This window comes from Leucopleurus acutus (genome assembly GCF_964270905.1).
Source record: "Leucopleurus acutus genome assembly, chromosome: 18".
NCBI lineage: Eukaryota > Metazoa > Chordata > Mammalia > Artiodactyla > Delphinidae > Leucopleurus > Leucopleurus acutus.
The window spans coordinates 5097453-5119413 of record NC_139160.1 but is presented as its reverse complement, the minus strand read 5'-3'; the positions used below and the strand labels follow the sequence as shown (position 1 = coordinate 5119413).

Below are 21961 nucleotides of genomic sequence, written 5' to 3'. Positions count from 1 at the left end.
TCATTTGGGTTGTTTCCAGTTTTGAGCTATCATGAATAAAACTGCTATGGACATTACTGGACAGATTTCCGTGTGGGCTTACATTGTCAGCTCTCTGATAGGTGGTTAGAAGAAGAATTCTGTATGGTGAGTGCATATGTATAAGAAACTACCAGTTGTTTTTCAAAGTGGCTGTATGATTTACATTTCCACCAGCAATATGTGAGCATTCTCGTTGTTCCAAATCCACCTCTTTATTTGGTGCTGTCAGTCTTTTTTTTATTTTGGCCAATCTAGTGCATGTGTAGTGAATAAGTAACTGTGGTTTTAATTTGCATTTTCCTGATAACTAATGATTTGAGTATCTTTTCAAATGCTTATCGGCCAATTTGATATCATTTTTGGTGGTGTTCAAATCTTTTGTCCATTTTTAAATTAGATAGTTTGTCTTGTAATTGAGTCGTTATTCAAGTGATGATAATCTTACTCTATAGTCCTACATTTAACAGTTGCAATTCTATAAGGAAGTTTTCTTTCATCAATTATTTTGTAACTTTGAAGTATAACTTGTACAAGGAACAGGATAAATGCTCGGCTCTTCCTATTTACCAGTTTTATAATAATTTGGCCCCTTAGCCTCATCCAAAAGCTTCTTGATGTGATTTTTCTTATGACCTTATGGATTTTAACATATTTTAGGTTATCTCACTCATTATTGCTTTATTCTTTGGTGATTAAATTATCCCATCTTTGACTAGTGGGAGGCCTTTCAAGTTGGTTCCTGTGTCTTTCTGACATGACTACAGTAGTTTCTGACAGTTTTACTTTCTGATCTGATCTCTGACAGTTTTACTTTCTGATCTGATAAGATTTTCTGGCTCTTCTTATACATTTCCTATCTATGTAGTAAACAGTGTGGTCTTGCCCACAGAGAGGTCTGGCCTTTGCCCTGGCTTCTGGGAGGTAATATCAATTCTGGGAGGCAATGTCATACCTGACAGAAACGTCTTTGTTTAGGGTGGAGCTGGCCACAACTGATAGTCTTACAGGGAAGGCTGGCCATGCCAGAGACACACCACATGATTGAGGGTGGAAATCTGGGGTACCGTGGTATTGGTCAAACTGGAGACTGCTATCAACCATGTGAGCCATCAATCAATCATACCTAAGTAATGGAATCCCCCGAAAAACTTTGGACACCGAGGCTCAGGTACGCTTCCTTGGTGGTCAGTATGCCAAGTGCATTGTCGCATGTTGGTGCTGGGAGGGTAATGTGTGGGTCCTGACTCCACGGGGTGGACAACAGCGGCTCTGTGTCTGGAACCTTTCCAGACTATGCCCTTTGCATCCCTTATTCTGGCTGATTTTAATCTGTGTCCTTTCCCTGTAATAAACTGTAACCATGAGCATAATAGCTTTCTGTGAATTGTGTGTGGTCTAGCAAATCACTGAAGCTGAGGATCGTTTGGGGAGCTCCCGGAACTTGCGGTTGGCATGAGAAGTGAGGGCAGTGCTGGAGGCTGTGACAGCTAGCTTGCAGTTTGGCTAACTCCAGGCTAACGGCCTCAGATCGGCAGCCAGTTATTTCTCTAAGGATCTGTCTTCGTTCAGTGAGAAATGGAATTATATATACCACAGTAGAATTTATACACCACCCCTGGGTGCCAGGGACACTCACTGCTACTGAGTGGATGGTCATTGTTTCCAGGACTTTTCTGTGAACAGAGCTAGAAAAGCTTTTCTCTCTTTTAAAGAGAAAATCTAGCACAACTTCATACTGATATTTCCAATTAATATTTAGGAGTGCAGATTTTTATATCTTTGATTTTATATTTGTATCTTTTACACTGAAAATTTTGGTATCTATAACAAATAAACATTTACTTATTTGCTTTATTCTACTATACAATATTTTCAGAATAACAATGTCAACGTTATTACCAACAACGTGATAACTGGAAACAATTTAAGATTTCTTTCTAGTTCTTTTTTGCCTTTGGAAATACAGTCAAATTTCAGATCACCTGAAACAGTTCCTCCATGTGTGGCTAAGCCATCTGCTCAATGGCTTACTGAGGTCCATTTATCTTATGTTTCTTGATTTTTAGGAACTGCCTTTGCCCTCTTATTTCTTTAACTTTGACTGAACCTTGTTTTATATTTGACATAAACCCTGTGCTTGGTTCTAAGAGTCAAATCCACAGAGATCTAGCTTCTACTCCTGTCCCATTTTTACATTTTACACGTTTTCACGGCCCACAATACTCCATTATAGTGAATTTTAAATTGTGGATAAAAGACCTAAGCCAGCATATTTATTGGATGAGAATGCTATTGCTAAAGTAACGCTTAGAAGAGTAGACTTGATTCTTAAGGTTAAATTCTTCCTTTGTCTATATCATTAAGTTTTAGTAAGCTCTGTTTTGTATAGAAACTGCAATGGTAAACTTTAGTGCTACACAGCTGAACTGTCACAAAATCAAAATACTTAAAATTATAAATTTTAATTTACTGAGGACTATAATTAAGATAGAAGTTCTTAAACAATGAACACTGACATAATATTACTGTCACTCAGGTGGCCTTAGGCACAGCAGCGTCATCATATCTCTTGGGGACTTGTGGACCAAAGGGTGACAACACCATGACAAGTGTTCTCTGTTCTCACCCCTCTGCCCACTTCCGTGGCTGCAGCCCTCAGCAGTGTCCCTGCTCTACCACTTGCCTCTGAGTGAGTTCCTCTACGTCCACGGTTCTACATTCCCTGTATATGCTAAAGAAAACCTTTCTCTTTAATATATACATGAGTTTAAATTTTAAGGAAGATGACTCAAGAACTTACCAGCCCATAGGTCCCATTGTCTCTGCTCTTGTTTTCCCACGTTTTGCCTCTTTAAGGAGTTCTTCTATTGCTTTCCTGGTGGGAAAAAGGAAGAAATTTGAGAGAATTTTAGTCACTCCACTAAATTCTGAAAATCAATTTGTTCCACGTATGTGACCCTGGGAAAGAAAGAGCTTTTGAAGCATTAAACTTCAAAATTGGCGGAGAAATTTAAAAAAATGTTTTAAAATGGTTGATAGTTTTGAATACATAAAAATTAAAAAGAAACCTTTTCCATATAGGGGAAGAACACTGAAGAGAAAATTAAAGGCAAAATGACGAATTATATCCATATTAAAAATGTTCAAACGCACTATTATTCTAAGAAATACTAATTAACCCAACATTGATGAATCTGTTTCTGCTCATCAGTTAGTGAGGGAGTGGAGAAATGGATATTCTTTTCTCTACCAACAGGGACTAAAGCCGATATAACATGTCTGGAGAACAACTGGAAACATGATAAAGAGCCTTAAAAATAAAACATACATGTTGACCTAAAAATTCCACCTTATCTAAGAAAAATTCAACTAAGTATGCAAAACTGTACAAGGATACTCATTCAAAAACTTAACAGCTAAAGAAAAAGAATAGAAAGCTTAGACGGTTACTAAAAAGGGATTGTTTAAATAAATCATGGCATATCCACACAGCGGAAGATTAGGCGGTTGTTAAAAATGAAGACAAATGCTTGGCACAGCAAGACATTCATAACATGTTAAGTGTATAAATCTGGGAACAAAAGAGTATGTATAGGATAATTTTATTTTAAATTTATTTACATGTACCTATTGCACAGGGAAACATTTGGAGGGATGTTACCAAAACGATAAGTTTGGGGCAGATTTTTAGTTTTTTGTTTGCTTCTCTGCATTTTCTGTTTTTTCTAGAGTGAATCTGTATTATTTGTGTAATTTTTAGAAAGAGCCTTTTTAAAAGCCTAGAAGACATATTTATCAACCATAGTCTGAGACTTCACCACATATAATCCTGTGCAAGGTGTCATGGGTAGTAAGATAGGACCATGGTCATCCCTGACTTTAATATTACCTATGATATAGCAATAATAAAGTTAAGAAAAAGAGAGGTATCACGTTGCAAACAACAATAGTCCAAAGACAGAACTATAATTCTAATCACAAAATTTGAAACTTTTAAAATAATTATAAATATTATTATAATTATAATAATTATATTATAATAATTGTATTATTATAATATAATATAATATCAATAATTATTTATTGATTCTATATAAAAACATTTAGTTACACTCTTACAGTACTACTCTAGGTACAATTCACATAGTCCTCAATGATATTACCATTCTGTTAGTTTATAAGAATGTTTTATTTTATACTGATTTTTATTTTATCAAAGCATGCATATAGCTTAAAGAGAAAAATATTATTTAAAGACTTAAAATGAAATACAGCAGTCTTCTGCATCAGCCTTCCTTACCCACCAAAAAAACCAATTTCAACTCCTCCTTATCTGTTTCTCCTGGTATTCACCTCCATATTTCTAATAGTATTCTTTCAAACTATTTCACCACCCTCTTCATCCTCAACAGTTATATCTGGCTATTTTTCTATAATTTACACAAGTTTTAATAAACTCCTATTAATAGTGAGATCTTTAAAAAAATGCCATTTCAGCTAACTCAGCAGCTGGACACTTTCTAATCCATCCTGGGAGGGCCCACGGATGGGCTGATGAAAAACTGAAACGCTGACCAGCTTGTCTGCTTCTTGCCCCTGGACTCAATCAGATCAGGTGTCATAGCCCAGCCTCCTGGTGTCGGGAATACTAAGTGCATGTGACACCACATAGCCTTCTTCCATCTCTATAAAATAATAATACATCCTACGGATGTGATCTGAGGACTTTGTCTCATAGAGTATTTCAGGAAAAATTTATCCTCTCTGGCTCCAAAACAGAGATCCTTCTTCACCCTTATAGATGTAAGCAAAAAAAACCAAAGGGTAAAAATATGCCAAATACACCCCTGCCTTCCCATCAATTAGAGTGGTAGCTTTCAAAAAAACAAAGAAAACAACCAGAAAATCAATCATCCTGGATCCACCCATATGTCCTCTCTCCTGACAACAGACACAGTTAAAAATCATCAGTGAAAGAACCTGCTTGGGCAGTTCCCCAATTATGAACAAACTATGTGTCAGTTACAGATGAAGCAGAATGCATTTTCCCATAAAAACTGTTAAAACGTTTGCCCAGCTTTCTGGACATGCCTACGAAAGCCAGTTTGTGTCACGCTACAGTTGGGATGTTGTACATCTGCAGGAAGCAATACTCGGTCAAGAACCGTGCCGAGATCCTGCAGGCCTAGTCTAGGCGCCTTCCAGAGCGTGAAGTTGGACGTGGATTCTTCTGTAGTTGTGATTTCACTGAAAACTGTCTCCAGTGCTGTGCTTAACTTTCTCTGCCGTGATTAAGGATACCTTCTGACTTACAATGACAGCCCAAGAGAAAAGAAGGTGTAAGTATGAGAAAGACTGCCTGGGGTGAACCAGTTCACCAGTGAGGAAAGACGGTGACAGGTTGGGAGCAGACAGAGCAGAACCCAGGCCCAGCAGACTGCCTGCGACTGAGGCGTTTGTTACTGTTTGGACAACTCATGTTGTCACGAGCTTTACGGTTTACAAAGCACTGTCCCATCCGAACATGACAACATAGTCATCACGACCAGTGTTCAGATGAGGAAGGAGGTACCGGGGACACTGAGAGCGGTGGGGAGGACCAAAACAAAACAAAAGGACCTGTGGGTTTAAGGGTACCTGCCCTCCATCTTCCTATCATACTTCCCGTCTCCTCCACAAACATTTACACGACAAGTCCTGGAGAAGCCCTTTTCTCATTATCATTAAAAGGCAAAAAATAAAGTAAATGCAAAAGGGGAAAAAAAAAAAAGCTCTGACAGAGCTGCCACTGCTTCCGCACTCATTCAGAGAACTGCAGAGGCAGAGGAACGGAGGGCTGCTCAGACTTTGTCCTAAGAATGTGGGGCATTCGCTGTGTCCCACCCACACTCTGCACGAGCTCCTTCTGCAGGGCTTTCCTTCCAAATAGGAAAGCAACTTCTAGCAATCATGTGTTTTGTCCTTGAAATAACAACATCACCTTCAAAATCAACAGGAAAAAAAATTAGAAAGTCAGGTAGTTTTCCTCACTCCTGTAGCCTCTGTTGTTTTTTCTGGAACTCTCGCTAATGAATTCTCGGGTAAGGAAATAACAAAGTCAGTTTCTACCACACATTATCACAGAGGCTAGATACTTAAATTATCAAAGATTATGAAACATCAGCATCATGAAACAAGATAGTTTTTAATGAGATTGTGAAACAGAAGTGTAAACTGCAATTAAAATACAGGAACAGCAAACAGTAGGAGAATATATAAGAACTAAGTACAACAAGGACTTGAACAATTAAATTTCAGACACAAATTTAAGTACCATAATTTTTATGCTTAGTTCCTTTAAGCATCTTAAAGGTTTCTTTGTAAAACAAATCCATTGTATTAGAATAGACAGTCCGGTGCAAACAAGAAGTCCCAGAAAGCCAGGTCATTAAGCAGTTTCCTGGGCACAGGAACAAGCTACAATCGATTTTCAATGATCCATGTGTGTATTATCCACAGACAATTTTCCATCCTAGCTCAGCTTCTTCAGGCCTGCCTGTTCATCCCATTAGCCAGCTGGTACATGCTTATACAACGTACACTGATCATAATAGCAGCTTAAATAAAACCTGAGTGGGAACGCAAATCTGGTGCTAAATCGCCTTAAAATCCAAAGTCAAACAAATTAGTTTTGAGTTATCTGGGTCTGTGGTCCTTTATACTCACATAAATCAACTGAGAGTTAACTATATCACTATAGCGAAAGGGTAGCAAGATATTTAAGGCAACTAAAATGAAACAACAGAAAATTGAATAATGAAGAACACAAGAAAATGAGATTTTTAAAGAAATAATATCAGAGAAGCTAAATATCAAGTAATTGCTCAAAAAAAGACCTCAACATATACTTTCTTGAGAAATGGTGAAGGAAAGTGCTGTGGACTCAATGTTTGTGTCCCTCCCTCCCCAAACTTAGATGTTGAAATCCTAGCTCCCGATGTAATGGTATTAGGAGGTGGGGCCTTTGGGGGAGGTGATTGGTGCCCTTATAAAAGAGACCCCAGAGAGCTCTTTCCTCCCTTCTGCCACGTGGGGACACAGGGAGAAGATGGGCCCTCACCAGACACCGAATCTGCTGGCAACTGGCTCTCAGACCTCCCGCCGCCAGAACTGTTAGAAATAAATGTCTGCTGTTTAAACCACTTAGTCCATGGTCTTTTTATTACAGCAGCCAGACAGCACATTCGTGGGCTGTAGCTTTGCTAGTCCAGAAGCCCAATTTGGCCGGGACAGCGGCTGGACAGCAGCACCATATCTGCCGTCATGTGCATGGGAAGCTTTGCCTGGGCTGCACCCTGCCCAGGGCTCTTCCTGCAGCTACGTCCTCACCACCGGCCGCTCAGGTCAGAGGTCACCTTCTCCACCAGCCCTTCCTCATCTCCCCACCGGTGCCTCATCAATAGATATTATAAAACCACCTTTTCTTTCAGGCCGATGTACCATACTTCTAAATATTTAAGTTACATTTAAAAACCATTAAATAAAACATATTCATTCCTCCTACCATGACAAATACACCTTCATTACAATAAAAATTTAAATGTGTAAACTCTGTATGGTGATAGATGGTAACCAGACTTATCGTGGCCATCACTTTGTAATGTATAAAAATACAGAATCACTATGTTGTACACCTGAAGCTAATATAAAATTGTAAGTCAGTTGTACTTCAAAAAAATGTGTAAAGCTATGATTTTTAAAAATTTAAGTTAGTGAAATATGAGATAATAGAATTAACTCCCTGCACACATTGATTATTCTCTTAATGGGTTGGTAAGGTAATATTTAGATGAATACATAAAGACAGAAAATTTATATATATCTTTATTCCATAAAATTTATTTTCTTGCCTTTATTTCAGCAAAATCACTAATCATATTGTTATGATCAAGATTTTCATATAAAGTAAGTTCTATGGACTGTAATAATCTAAAGTATTAAAAAACAAAGTGTAACTATTCAACATGGACCAAATTGTAGTATATTGTCAAAATGTAAATTAACATAAATGTAAAAACCTGAAAACCTAAATTTTGAATGTTTTAAAGTTTCCCTGTAGATTAATGTATCAGTAACAAACCTCCTGTATGTTCTCCAAGACCTACACATATACAAATATATGAGTAATCTGATCTAACATTAAATGTTAGTCTCCAAGTATAACTATTCCTCATACTGAACTAAGTCATGAGAACCTCCAGAACACTGAACTGAAATCCTGAGACAAGCAAGCAAAGGGAAGCTTAGCTCTGCTGGGAAACAATATTTCCTTATGGCAAAACCTCCTGCACTCACGCTGAAAAGGTTTTGACAAGTTAATGTGTCTTTTTTCTTCCGAACACTGCCCGGCTCACATCCTTCCTGGACTCTGAAGCAGTGTGCGCTCTGACGTCAACAGGGCACAGCCCCCCATCGCCACGGACCCCACAGTTTCCTTTCATTCAGGGACGCAGGTCAAAACAAGAGGAGGGTGTTGCCTGGGCTAGGAACTGCACTGACGGAAGATCTGCACGTTTGTGACACACGGGGCTGCCCAGGTTCAAGGAAACTCTCCTTTGACTATCGATATAATAAGCACTTAATATGCACCACTGGGGATGTGATGAAAAATAATGATGGCGGCAGTACCTATGTGCCATGTATCTTACACTTAATCCTCACAACTCCTCTAGGTAACTACTATTTCATTGATAAGGAGAAAATAAAGAGTGAAGAAACTGGGGCTGGGATGTGAACCCGGGCAGTTGACTTTTAACTGACCCTGACACTACAGTTCTGGTGAAGGCGAGACCCCAGCCTCGACACAGCTGAGCCCCGTGAGGGGAAGGCCATGGGAGGGCTGGCAGCACGTTTTACTGCGATTATTTGCAGTCACGACAAGACTGTGGTGAAGGCAGAACTCCCGTCTCCTCACCTGGACTTGGACAGCCTCAAATGTCCACAGCTACCCATCCTGCGTGACCTCAGAGGGTGGGTTATTATTACAGCGAGATGACTTCTTCAGGTAATACGTGGGCTGACTTCTATTAGTTTAGCTCTTAGAGGGAAACCTTATCTCTCAGGTCATAAAACACCTCACCTGAGGAATGACCTCATAATGAAGTCACCTCATTGTCAAAGTAGTAAGTATTTCTACAAATATTTATTCTTAAATCCCGATTAAGGAGCCACACACAGAAAATACAGTGATTCATTTTCAGTTCATATTATAGGACCTAGTTAAATGTGCCACGGTAAATCGTGTATTGTGAAGACAAGCATCTCTTACTGAAAAAACTCTGTGCAGGTGGGGTGGGGATGGCAGAGAACTACCTTAGAAGATAGTAAACTCTAAATAGAAAAGCCTGTGAATTATACCATTGCCAGGAACAACGTGTCTGTCTGATAGATCAATTAAGTTTAAAAGTATATAAAGTATACACGTGCCTTACTCAAAGATTAGTTGGGAGAAGTAAACTCAGTCAAAGAATGTAAGGTCAAAATAATTATTGAGGTCTCTTACTCCGTGAAAGCATTTTGTTATCTCTTTATAAAATTCAAACTCTCACCCAATAGCTGTTCGAAATGCAAAAAGGAAAAAAATCACAACGATTGAACAAAAGGAAACATTGCGATAGAAAGCCTCTAGGGCTCGCCTCCGCAGCCTTCTTCAGTGAGGCCTGGCGCCTGGCGCACTGCCCTTCGGTAAACACGCCACACACCAGAAAAGCCACCTCGCCCATCGCGTGGTCTGCAAATCACTCTCTTAATCCTAAAAGAGCTTTATTTTATACCAGAGATCTGGGGGTTTCTGCAGACTGTCCTAAAGGAGCCTTCAGAGCTCTTGGATCGCAGCCCCATCCAAAGGACGGCCTATTCAGCAGAAGGCCTGGTCAGCCCGCTGAAGGCGTTTCCCTCAGCTGTGTCAGGGCTGCAGCAGTCTGCTGAAAACAAGCCATCCACCCCATGTGCATCTCAGTGTCTGATTCATCAAATGATTATAAACCATACTTGGAGGTAAGAGCCAAGGAATGGGGAAAATATAGAATATTCCAGAATGTGTAGGATTTCCTAATTAATTCAGGCTCTTTAAAAAGTGTTTTCCTTTCAACTGCATTAAGCAGTGTTGAACCCAGGAAGAAAACATACTGATGCTTCTAATTCTTAGAAGTCCCGCAATACACAAATGAGATGGGAGAAAGAGAAAGCCTGTGTTCCTTAGCGACCAGCGCAGGTTCAATGGCTGCCTGGGGGCCCCTCAGTACAAGGCAAGAGACAACGAAACAGAGGGTGCAGCCCCTCCCAGCCCCCACTGCGTGCACCTCCAGACCCAGCCTCATCTTGAGCACCAGGAGCGTCCTGTCTTCCACACTTTAGGTATCAAGGGGTACTTTGAGAGGGATGGTAGTTTCTCCTACAAAACTGGCTGGGAGAGTTTCTGAAAAAAAAATAGTACGTATACACACAGACAACATTTTCTACCTCAGTCATTAAATACAAGAATCTATTATACAAAATAATTTATTGAAAACAACCAGTAAATTCTTGACTCTTTGTAAACTCTTTAGCGTCAAGTTTCAAGTTGTCTTTAGGGGCTAATGCACATGACAATGAATTTAAGAAGGACAAGGCAATTTTCAATCCCATTTTCCAATTTAAAAAATCTTAGTTAATATAATACAAGTGCTTTGGGGAAAAAATTCTACATTGCTATAATGTAGTTAATAGAATTGAGCAGTTAGACACACACACACAGACTTGGGGAGTAGTGTCTCTTTGAGGAAAATGTTTATAAAAGTTCAGAGTTCTACTGAACTTAGATGGCTCAAGGAACAAGTCAGCCAAAACTGCACAACTGTGCAAACAAGGCTTTACATTTACTTATAAAGACCCGAGATGCTTCCCTCGTAGCTGGCAGAAGTCATAGACTCTGTTGCAGTGCAAACATCCTTACAGACGCTGAATTCAACAGCACAGGAGGGACCACTAGAAAGGCTGCAGAGATGGCCAAAGGGTAGGAACCAGCACATGGGGACTAAATGCTACAGGAGGAAAGCCCAAAGCATGGAAAATTCCATTACTGATTAATCCTATCTTTAGGTTTATATCATACCATGCAAACAATACATCAACTGCCAAAAGAAAGAACCCGGAGAGGATAATACAATTGGTGATTTTGGCATCAGAAACCAGCTGCAAGACAGTCAAGAACTAGTGAACTCTGAAGTCCCACTTTATTATTCTGACTTGTAAATTACTTACAAGTGGTGGCGTTAGCCAAGAAGGGAAATATGGAAGCATGTTCTGGAGCAGATGTTTCGCTGTACATTTCAGGAAATGTCTATAGTATCTATAGATACTATATAGATCTATTCATGTCTATAGTATCGATTGTTATATTGCTAACTAAAACACAAAAATACCGTATAATAGTATGTATCATGTGCACGGTGATTAAGACACAACACAATCCTCTCCTGGCCCTTTTTACTGCTGTGCTTGAAGTAGCTGCACATATTAGAATCATCTTGTCTGCTACTGAAATACCACCCATCCTTAGGGATGGGACAGCAGCTGCAGTTTAACTGGATGGAGCAGTGCTAATGAAGAGTTCAGGACTGTGTTAAAAATGGAATAGGTACCCAACCGAGACAGCAGGGAAAGCTCTGAGAGACAGATCGTGCTGATTATACAAACAGCATCATTTGGCCTGCTCCCAAGGTGTGATAATGGGCTTACAAAAAAAGGGCACTGCGTTTTCAATACAAATGTTCAGGACCACACTTCCACAGCTCATATGAAATATCAACCCCCTAAATTCACAATTCTCCCTTAGCATTTGCTTGATAGAAATCGGGCCATATGCTAAACTTCTGTATTAATTCCTACACATTCAGTGTTCCCAGAGAGGCCTCAAATCCAAGTATTACAAGGCTCTTTTTACTATAATAGGCGAGGAAAGAAACCAAAATGAATTAAAATGTTCAGGTAAAGATCCTTTAAATATAATACTATATTATGAAAATGTAAGGGAAGTTTCCTGCTAGAGGTCATCTAATTTAACATTATCATATAAAGCCAAGGAAATTATGGTTTAGAGAGGTTAATAACTTGCCTAAAACTAAATAGTTACCTGACTTTTTTGGGGGGGCGGGGGGAACATTTAATTCACAATTATATTTCTTCTCCCCCCACCCCCGGCCAGAACCTGGATGGCATGTTTCAGTCATCCTGGGGAGAAATTAGGAGGGGTTAGACCATAATTACGATACTTCAGCCCAAGGTCATTACCTTTGGAGTATAACATTACAAGGACCAGCACTAGTGTGTCTACAACTGTGTTATGAATCACACTAGAAGACCCCACCCAGTGATGGTTTACGGGAAACTGGGTCCTGGCTGCATTCAGGGGTAGTGTAACTGAAACTCACTCAGCCTGGAAAATGTTACTTGAAGTCATTTGCTGTAATTGCTTAATCATATAAAAATGAAAACCTATTTAAAAGTACCTAAATTATTAACTTCAAAGCAGGATAGATCAAAAGCTTTTACTATGGAAACTGTGTTTCATGTTGGAGAACAGTGTGGGACAGTGGGAGCCAGCTCCGCTAGCCACCTGGGTGCTCTGGACAAGTTAAGTACCTTCTCTGAGTACGTTTCCTCTCCGTAAAATGAGCCTGAGCCCCGGCTCACAGATGCACTGCAAGGATTGAAAAAGATGAGAGGTACAGAGGGCTTTCTTTGCATTGATGTTTCTTGGGAGGGACAAGGGTTCATTTAGGTATCTGAATTTGCCAAAACAAAACTTTAATCTCAGTATCTCCTCTTTTCATTTATACTGTAAAGAAAAACTTGCAGAATGTTAATTTTTATCTGTTGCACAATTCTGTTTTGATGAAAAGCTGAGGGGTTATTTATCAGTGCAAATAATATAAAGGAAATTCTACCTTCCTATGGTTAAGTCAGAGGAAACTTCCTGTATCTAATGACAGGGAGATGGGCAGAGCCCCAGTCAGAACAGAATTCCCTCCCATGACCTATGAAATACATGATCAGAAACGAATTACATGAAAGCATCCTATCTCATATGCACAAAAAGAAAGCCAGTGGTCCTGGCTCTTTGGCTTTTCAGACAGTTGTGTTCATTCGGGAACTAGGTCTGCTCCGTGCAAAGTCAGCAGCTGGGCAACTTCCTGGTGGATGTGACCAATACAGGGACAAGCTCTGGAAAGTTCAAGCTTGAGAGCAGAATCTCTCACCTGAAAAGTTCAGACTGAGTAGAATTACCTGATACTTGTTCTACTATTATACATTCTCTACCACATCTCTTGATTCTCTTAGAAGAGGGATCCAGCAGTTCCCACTTCCTAGGTTTGAACCAAGGACATGTTCAAGTCACCTTAGGAAAATGAGGAAGCGGCCACAGTGCAGTGGAGAGAGGATGATCCCAGTTCTGCCCTTACTGACTCTGATTTTTCTTGTCATCTTGGTTGCACCATCTATAAAATGAAGATATCTCTACTACCCTTTCAGAGTTTGTATGGGGATCAAACACAATCACATATATAATTACTTTGTAGCTAAGCACTGAACAAATGTATTATCTTAAGAAAAATTTTAAATGGGTCTATAGTATCGATTGTTATATTGTTAACTAAAACACAAAAATACCGTATAATAGTATGTATCATGTGCACAGTGATTAAGAGCAGAACATACGATCTCACTGACCCCCATAAGAACCTTTTCAGTTATTGTCCCCTTTGTATGTGTTAGACCACTGAGGCTTAGGGAGGCTGCCTCGTCCAGGGGCAAACCATCAAGGGACACCTGATCTGACCTGGACAGCTCTGAGTCCTCTCCGCTCACACACACCCTTACTTTATCCCGTCCAGGAAGATGTCTTCTACCTTTTGAGGACGATGAAGTGCTGCTTTGGCATAACATCGATTAAAAAGTTAATGTACTTAAAGATGATGCCAATGAAGTTTAATAATATGGAAAATATTTTCATGAAGCGACTATTAGTAAGCCTATATCTACGTTCTTGACCAGATGGTCTGTAACTCAGTGACTCTTTTCGTGGTTAAGTTTTATAGAAAACAGTCCCATTTCCAACACGTTTCAGCCTGAATTTAGAAATAAACAAGGATTACTGGTCAATAGTTTTGTCTCTCAAACTGAACTCTCTGGAGCACACGCTCTGGCAAAGCTTTCCTGTCTTCCTGCAGGGGGTAACACAGGCAACATCATGGACATAAAAGCTGAACCTCAGGGGTCAGGCTGTCTTCCGTTCATTCCACTCACTAGCCGTACAGCCTTAGGGCGGTTACTTAACTTCTCCAGACCTCAGTTTCTTTCCCTATAAATGGGAAAAACATCATCTGCCTTGAAGGAGGTGTAAACTGGTTTGTCCACCTGGCTGGTCTTCTTACTTCACAGTCACAGTTGCGTGTCTGCTTCTGGCTAGGAATAAGCCTAGCAATAAGCCTAGCTGAGTTCTTCACGTCCGGGCTTGTTCTGAAGCACACCGCTCTCAGGTGGCGACCAGCTTATTACAACAAGAAAACAGAAAGGGAACCTTTGGCATGCTCGCTGCAAGTCTGGGCAGCAGGCAGTGACGCACCTGCAGGCTGATACTCCTAAAGACTGACATTTTCAGCAGAACAGTTTTTTTTTTTTCTCTTCCAGTTTTATTGGGATATAACTGACATACAGCACTATATAGGTTTAAGATGTGCAGCATAATGATTTGACTCACATACATCATGAAATTATGACCACAGTACATTCAGGGAACATCCATCATCTCATATAGATGCAACATTAAAAAAATAGAAAAAAACATTTTCCCTTGTGATGAGAACTCTTTAGGATTTACCCTCTTACCAACTTTCATTTATAACATACCGCAGCGTTAACTGTATTTATCGTGTTGTACATCACATCCCTAGTTCTTATTTATCTTATAACTAGAAGTTTGTACCTTGACTACTTTCATCCAGTTCCCCCTCTCCTCACCTCCTGCCTCTGGAAACCACAAATCTGGTCACTTTTCTATGAGTTTGTTTGTTTGTTTTTGAAGTATAATTGACCAACAACACTATGTTATTTCCTGGTATAAACACAGTGATTTGATATTTTTATACATTTCAAAATGATCACCATGATGTCTAGTTGTCACCTGTCACCATACAAAGATATTACATAATTATTGATTATATTCCCCACACTGTACATTTCATACCTGACTCATTTATTTTGTAACTAAAAGTTTGTACCTCTTAATCTCCCTCACCTATTTCTCTCCCTTCCCCAGCTCCCTCCTCTCTGGCAACTATCTGTTTTTCCTCTCTATCTATGACTCTGTTTCTGTTTAGTTATGTGTGTTCATTTGTTCTGTTTTTTTAGATTCCACATAAGTGATTTCACACGGTATATGTCTTTCTCTGTCTGATTTATTTCATATTACCTTCTGGGTCCATCCACGTTGTTGCAAATGGCAAGATTTCATTCTTTTTTATGGCTGAGTAATGTTCTGTCACGTACACATACATCTTCTTTATCTGTTCGTCTATCACTGGGCACTTAGGTTGCTTGTATATCTTGGCTCTTGTAAATAATGCTGCAATGAAATAGGGGTGCGTGTATCTTTTTGAATTAGTGTTTTTGTTTTCTTTGGATAAATACCCAGGAGTGGAATTGCTGGGCTGATGGTAGTTCTATTTTTAATTTTTTGAAGACACTTCATACTGTTTTCCACGGTGGCTGCACCAATTGACACTCCCACCAGCAGTGTGGGAGGGCTCCCTTTCTCCACACCCTCACCAGCACTTGTTATTTCTTGTCTTTTTATAACAGCCGTTCTGACAGGTGTGAGGTGATATCTCATTGCGGTTTTAATTTGCATTGCCCTGATGATACGTGTTGTTGAGCATCTTTTCATGTGCCAGCAGCAGAACAGTTTCTAATCATAAGGCTCTAGAATCCCCACTTTTCCCCATCCGTTTAATGACAAAGTACAGCCTTTGCCATGAAAACAAATAAACAAAAAACAGGAAAACAACTGTAGAACCAAGTCCTGAAGGCTTAGATTACAAGCTCTGATGGAGAACATAAATCCACCTCTTTTACTTTGATAGACACTGAACTTGATGATTATACTCTTTTTTCTTCATCTTCAGGGAATGAGATGATAATTGACACTTATATCCCCAATTAAATATTAATCACTTCCGAATAAAAACCCTGTTAAGTATTCTAAACACCAGGATTTATGCTTAAGTATGCAGAACAGAGTTAAGTAAGCAAGCCAGGATCTGAAATAACTTTAGATGAGGAATCTCAATGATACGTCATCCTCATCTTGAAATCTAAGCTCCAATTAAAATTCATTCTGAAATCCCATATAATTTACCAAGCATGGTGGTGAGAAATTAAGAGTTGTGGACCAAATGCTCTGAGGATCCCAGAGAAAACTGAAGAGTCTGTGCATCTTACTGTGGAGCTAATGTGATAAAAATGGCATAACAGATGTCAAATTATAGAATGCTTCATTTAATTCTCTGTTTGGTCTTATGATATGCTGACTTACATAGTAAGAAATATATGTTTGGTTTTCCTCCCATTCCTGACACAGAGCTCCTAAAACCATGGGGATTTCCTAATTGATGAGAGCTATAAAGCTGTCTTTTGTTTTGATGAGGTGATTTTAGGGAAAGCCCTGGGTAACCTAAGGATGGGGGCTGGTCGCCAGGATAACCAACCGCTGATTAGAGAGTTGGAACTTTCAGTCCCATCCGCAGACCTCTGGGGAGGAGAAAGGGGCTAGAGATTGAGTTCTACCACCAATGGCAATGATTTAATCAATTATGCCTGTGTAATGAAGCCTCCATAAAACCCCAAAAGGACAGGGTACAGAGAACTTCCGGGCTGGTGAGTGCGTGATTTGAGGAGAGGTGGTTGCCCAGAAAAGGCATGGAAACTTCACCCCCCCCGACCCCCCCCACAGTCCTTGCCCATGCACCTCTTCATCTGGCTGTTCATCTGTATCCTTTATAATAAACTGATAAAAAAGTAAGTAAATGTTTCTCTGAATTCCGTGAGCCGCTCTAACAAATTAACTGGGCCCAGGGATGGGGTCATGAGAACTTCCGGTTTACAGCCAGTAGGTCAGAAGCACAGGTAAAACAACCTGGATTTGCAGCTGGCATCTGAAGTGGGGTTGGGTAGGTGCAGTCTTGTGGGACCGAGTGAGCTCTGATACTGTCTCCGGGCAGACAGTGTCAGAATTGCACTGCTTGACTGATTGCTTGATGGTGTTGGAAAACGCACACTGGAGACCTTTATGTGCTATCAGGCCATAAAAAGACTGGGATTTCTGACAGTTTCCAACCAAAACAAAGTTCATTTTCAATGGCAAAATAAAACTATGCGACTCCACATCAGTTCACCCTATTAGATTTTATTTTTTGAAATATTATTGTCCAGTGAACTCCCCAAATCTGAAACCATACAGTAGGTATGTGAAGTAGAGCAGGTGCTCACAGAGTCAACAGCGGCTGCCTTGGGGGTCAGTGCTTATGACTATGAGATGCACTCAATGGGAACCACTTCTGGCCTTTCAGATCCAAATAAAACAACATAGCCAACTTTTCTTAGCTCAGGTGACTTCTCTGGACTCCCCTACCACCTGGTCGATACATGTGTAAGATCTGAGTGGTTCCTGCTGTGCGGGATACTTGGTTGGGACTCCATCTCTGCCTGCTCTGGTCATGACCACCTTTGCTTAGTGAACTCCTCCCTGTGGCTCCCAGCATGTTGTCATCTCCATGTGGACAGAGTATGCAGCTAAAGACATACAACTAACTACAAACTTGTGGTTTTCAACCCCAAAGCTTATAGTTATTTCAGCATTACAAATTCAAATTCAGCTCTTAGGATATTCAGTTAAAAAATACAGAGTGTCCAGCTTCTATTCATTCATGTGATAAATATTTTTTGAACCCCTACTATGCTTCAGGCACTGCTCCAGGGGCTATAGAGACATCGGTGAACACAGACAAAAGTCTCTGCCTTCATGAAGCTTATGTTATAGTATGTGTGTGTGGCAGGGGTGGGGGAGGAATAGATAATACAGAATAAATGCAACAAATAGGTGAATTCAATAGGGCTATATTTAAAAAAATACTGCAGGGTGTGGGTGTTGGGGGAGGGGCTATGGTTTTGAACAAGGTGGACAAGTTAGAAGAAATGACACCCTTCCTTTAGTCCTGAAATACACAGCTCATTTTTGTATCCCTAATGTACCTGGTCCATGGCAGGACTTTAGAATAACTGCTGAAAAAAAATACATATATTCTGTATTTTTCCAAAGCAAGGCTACTTGTAATAAACAGCATAGATTTATCAGACAGCTGGCCAGGAAATGGATGTAGTATTTGGCATTGACAAAACAGCATGCCTTAGAATCACATCCTTGGAATTCCACCTCGTGGTACCCAAAATAATAATTCTACCATGTTTGTTCCACTAGAATTCTGTGGGGACAAGATCCCAGGATAATCCACATCACCCTTCCATATAGTTGTTACTGCAAAATCAGAATGTCCTTTGAGCACCCTTAAGTGGGAGATGTGCTGCCTTTTATTTTAGACCAATAGGAGAAAAGATAACAAATGTTGCCTGGGATAGAGGTGGTAAGGGATGTCCGTATCCAGGGCTCTTGGCAATATAGAGAAGACATCAGTGAGATGGAGTATAAGGTATGGCCACCTTCACTGAGGTGCTCCACGACGCTCATCACTTCAGCTATTCCTCCCACTGAAGCCACAGGACAGGCATGCTTCCTTGCCCCACTCGAGAAGCCCTTTTCTTCTCGGAGCTTATTACTGTGGTGGCTGAGTATGCAAGTGTCAGCTGATAAGTGTACAAAATAATGTCAGTGCAACTGCAGTTTTCCCTCCCTGCCGTGGCAGTCATGCTTAGACACTGACGCTCAATCACGCACACACAGTCATTCATTCGTTCATCAACTAAGGACTGACAAGAGCCTACTGCGTGCCTGGCATGGTTTTAAGTGCTGGGGATACAAAAGCAAACAAGGACAAAGCCTTTGCCCTCTGAAAGCCTACATTCAAGTGGAGTTAGACAATAAATGGATAAATACATAATATTAACGTCAGTTAACAGTGAGGACTCTGAAGGAATGAAACCAAGTCAGGGGACAGAAAGCGATGGAGGTCTGGCTGTCGGCACATGTGTTATCTGGGGTTAGGCAGTCTCTGAGGCGGTCCTAAGGATTCCCCACCTCCTGGCATTCCTGCCCTTGTACAACCCCTTCCCTTCACTTCTGACAGACACAGCAGGGCAGGCGTGATGGACTGTCACTGCTGAGACGAGGGTATAGAGAGACTGCGCTTCCGTCTTGCGTTCTCCCTCTTCCCTGGATCTCTTCTTGCTCTAGGGGAAGCCAGAAGCCATGGCGCGAGGCCGTCCCATGTTAGCAAGCGTGGAAGCCCATCACCCCCATTCAGGCCTGGAGACAGCTGCAGCCCAGGTGACACCTTGACTGCAGCCTTGTGAGAGGTCCTGAGTCAGATTCCTCCAGCTCAGCTCCAACCAGATTCCTGACCCACGGAAACGGTGAGAAATGTTTTTTGATTTCAGCGGCTGAGTTTTAGGACAAGTTGGTATACGGCAACGGGTAACTGACACAGTGGTCAAGGATGGCCTCTGATTAAGTACCTTGAAAGAGACAGCCATGTAAAGATGCGGGGGGAGAGGGGCTGGGGACGCCAAGGGCAAGCGCCCAGGCCCTGAAACGGGAACAAGCTGGGCAAGTCTGAAAGAAGTGCGAAGGCCAGTGCGATGCGGAAAGAAGAGACAGGCAGAGACCCCCACGGGTAGAGAAGCACCCAGCCCTAGAAGGCTGCTGTTCTAGCCCCCGCTAACCACCTTAAACAAGCGCCAACATGACAATAACAGTAAGAGCTAATGTTTGAGTACTTAGGTGCACTAGGAATCGTGCTAAGTCTTTATTCTTCACAGTAACCCTATAAAGTAGGCACTAGTATCTGCTCAGTTTTATAGATAAGGAAACTGAGGCTCAGAAAGGCTGAGTGGCTTTCTCACATTTGCAAGTTAGGAAGCAGGAAAGCGGAGATTCAAACCAGGCCCTCTGCCTTCGGAGTCCTTACACTTCCCCTCTACACAGTACTGTTGAAAGAGGCCCCTAGAAGGAAAGCCTCTTTCACCCTTAAAAAAGAAAAACCAAAACAGCCCCTGCAAACCCCAAAGTGTTGTTAATCCAACTGGTCCAGCCCCTGTCCGATCAGATGCTCCGGGCAGCCTGATTTTCTCTAGGAGCCCTTTTGAGAGAGTCGGTTTGAGGCATTACCTACAATTGCTCTGAGGTCTGACCCAAGTCAGCATGGTGAACGTAGAAAAGCACACAGGTAGCTCTTCTTTTTGACATCTGTTAAGAGCCTTACATAACAAACCTGCAAGTTACTGAGAATCGGTAGGTAAAATACCAATGTATTCTATTCTGGGCAGTTTCATGCTTAGCTCACACAGCCTGAGCCGAGCCCCTGTCAATACGCAGATACCTGGCACCCGGCCAGGCATCCATGTGCCATATATAGAACTTGCTTTTCCTTCCTACTTAACCTTTGTCTTGAAGCTTGAGGAAGACTATGAGTATTCCATCAGAATCTTAATCTCTTTGTGAAAAGAGGAGAAACACAATCCATTTATCTTTGATTTTTATCTAGATTCAGTTACATTAGGGATGCTATTTTAAACTATCTTTTTAAAAAAGCAATGGCTTTAACAGACTGATAACCTTACATACAGGGGTCCATAAATTTATATTATAGTGCTGCATTTAGCCAGAGAAAACAAAACAAAACAAAAAACAGAGGGCACTAAGGTTTTTGTTTTCAAGTTTTCCCCTAGAAGAAATATGAATGAAACCAGCTTGTTTGACACAATTAAGGATATTATAGTAATAACATTAATAGCTAACCTTGATTGAGAGCATGCTATATGGGCCTGATACTGCCCTAAGCACTTTGACTATACTGTCTAAATTAAGAGTTACAACATCCCTATATGGTATTATTGTTATCCCAGCCTTACAGATGAAGAATCTCAGGCACAAAGAGGTCAGACAGCTTGTCCAAGGTCACAGAGCTAAACAGTCTAGCACGAAGACCAAGACTCAGGCGGTGTGATTCCGACAGTGCAAGCTCTTAACTCCTACACGATACTGCCTCGCAGTTATCAGTTATTTAGCCTGAAAAGATGTGCAGGATCCCAGGCACGACCACTTCTGCTTCTAAGAAAGGTATGCTTCTTTCAAAAATACCAAAAACAAAAGTAAGATCAACTCTCCTAATACACATACATCTATTAGCCAATCCCAAACTCCTACAATATCCTACTGCCCCGCACAATAACTCAAAATTTATTATAATTATTAGGTAAGTACATATACAGATTAAAGACACATGATACGAATTTAGGCACTAATAAAAACTACACACACATACAAGGCTGAAAGTTTATTCCTTTAAAAAGGTTCATCATTTTGCTTTTTCCGTTGCTCAGTAATCTAAGTTTATCTTCCAGAAAATTCTTAGCATGTTCTCATTTTTCCTTGGTCTCTCTCTTTTCTCTGCTCACATGTCACCTCCTCAGAAAAGCCCTCCTCAACTAATCAAACTCTCCGTGCCTTCTCAAACCCCATGATTCTTTTACTTCCTGTTTACATCACTACCTTAATTACATTATATATTTATACACTTGTTTGTTTTCTACTTCTGATATTTATACACTTGTTTCCTACCTCTGCTGTTAGAAAATAGGCTGCACGTGGGGCAACTTGCTCCCTGCTGTCCCCCTAGTACCTAAACCGTGC

The 21961-nt window shown here is 40.7% G+C and overlaps 1 protein-coding gene across 1 annotated transcript in view; it reads right to left on the bottom strand.

Moving 5' to 3' along the window:
* The window catches only part of LOC309974568 (protein POLR1D-like), a 42403-nt gene that overhangs the window by 14365 nt on the left and 6077 nt on the right, over nucleotides 1-21961 (bottom strand). Inside the window, exon 2 of the mRNA XM_082859233.1 lies at nucleotides 2822-2896. Within this exon, the coding sequence (XP_082715359.1) occupies nucleotides 2822-2896 (75 nt within the window). The remainder of the gene's footprint in view (nucleotides 1-2821; nucleotides 2897-21961) is intronic.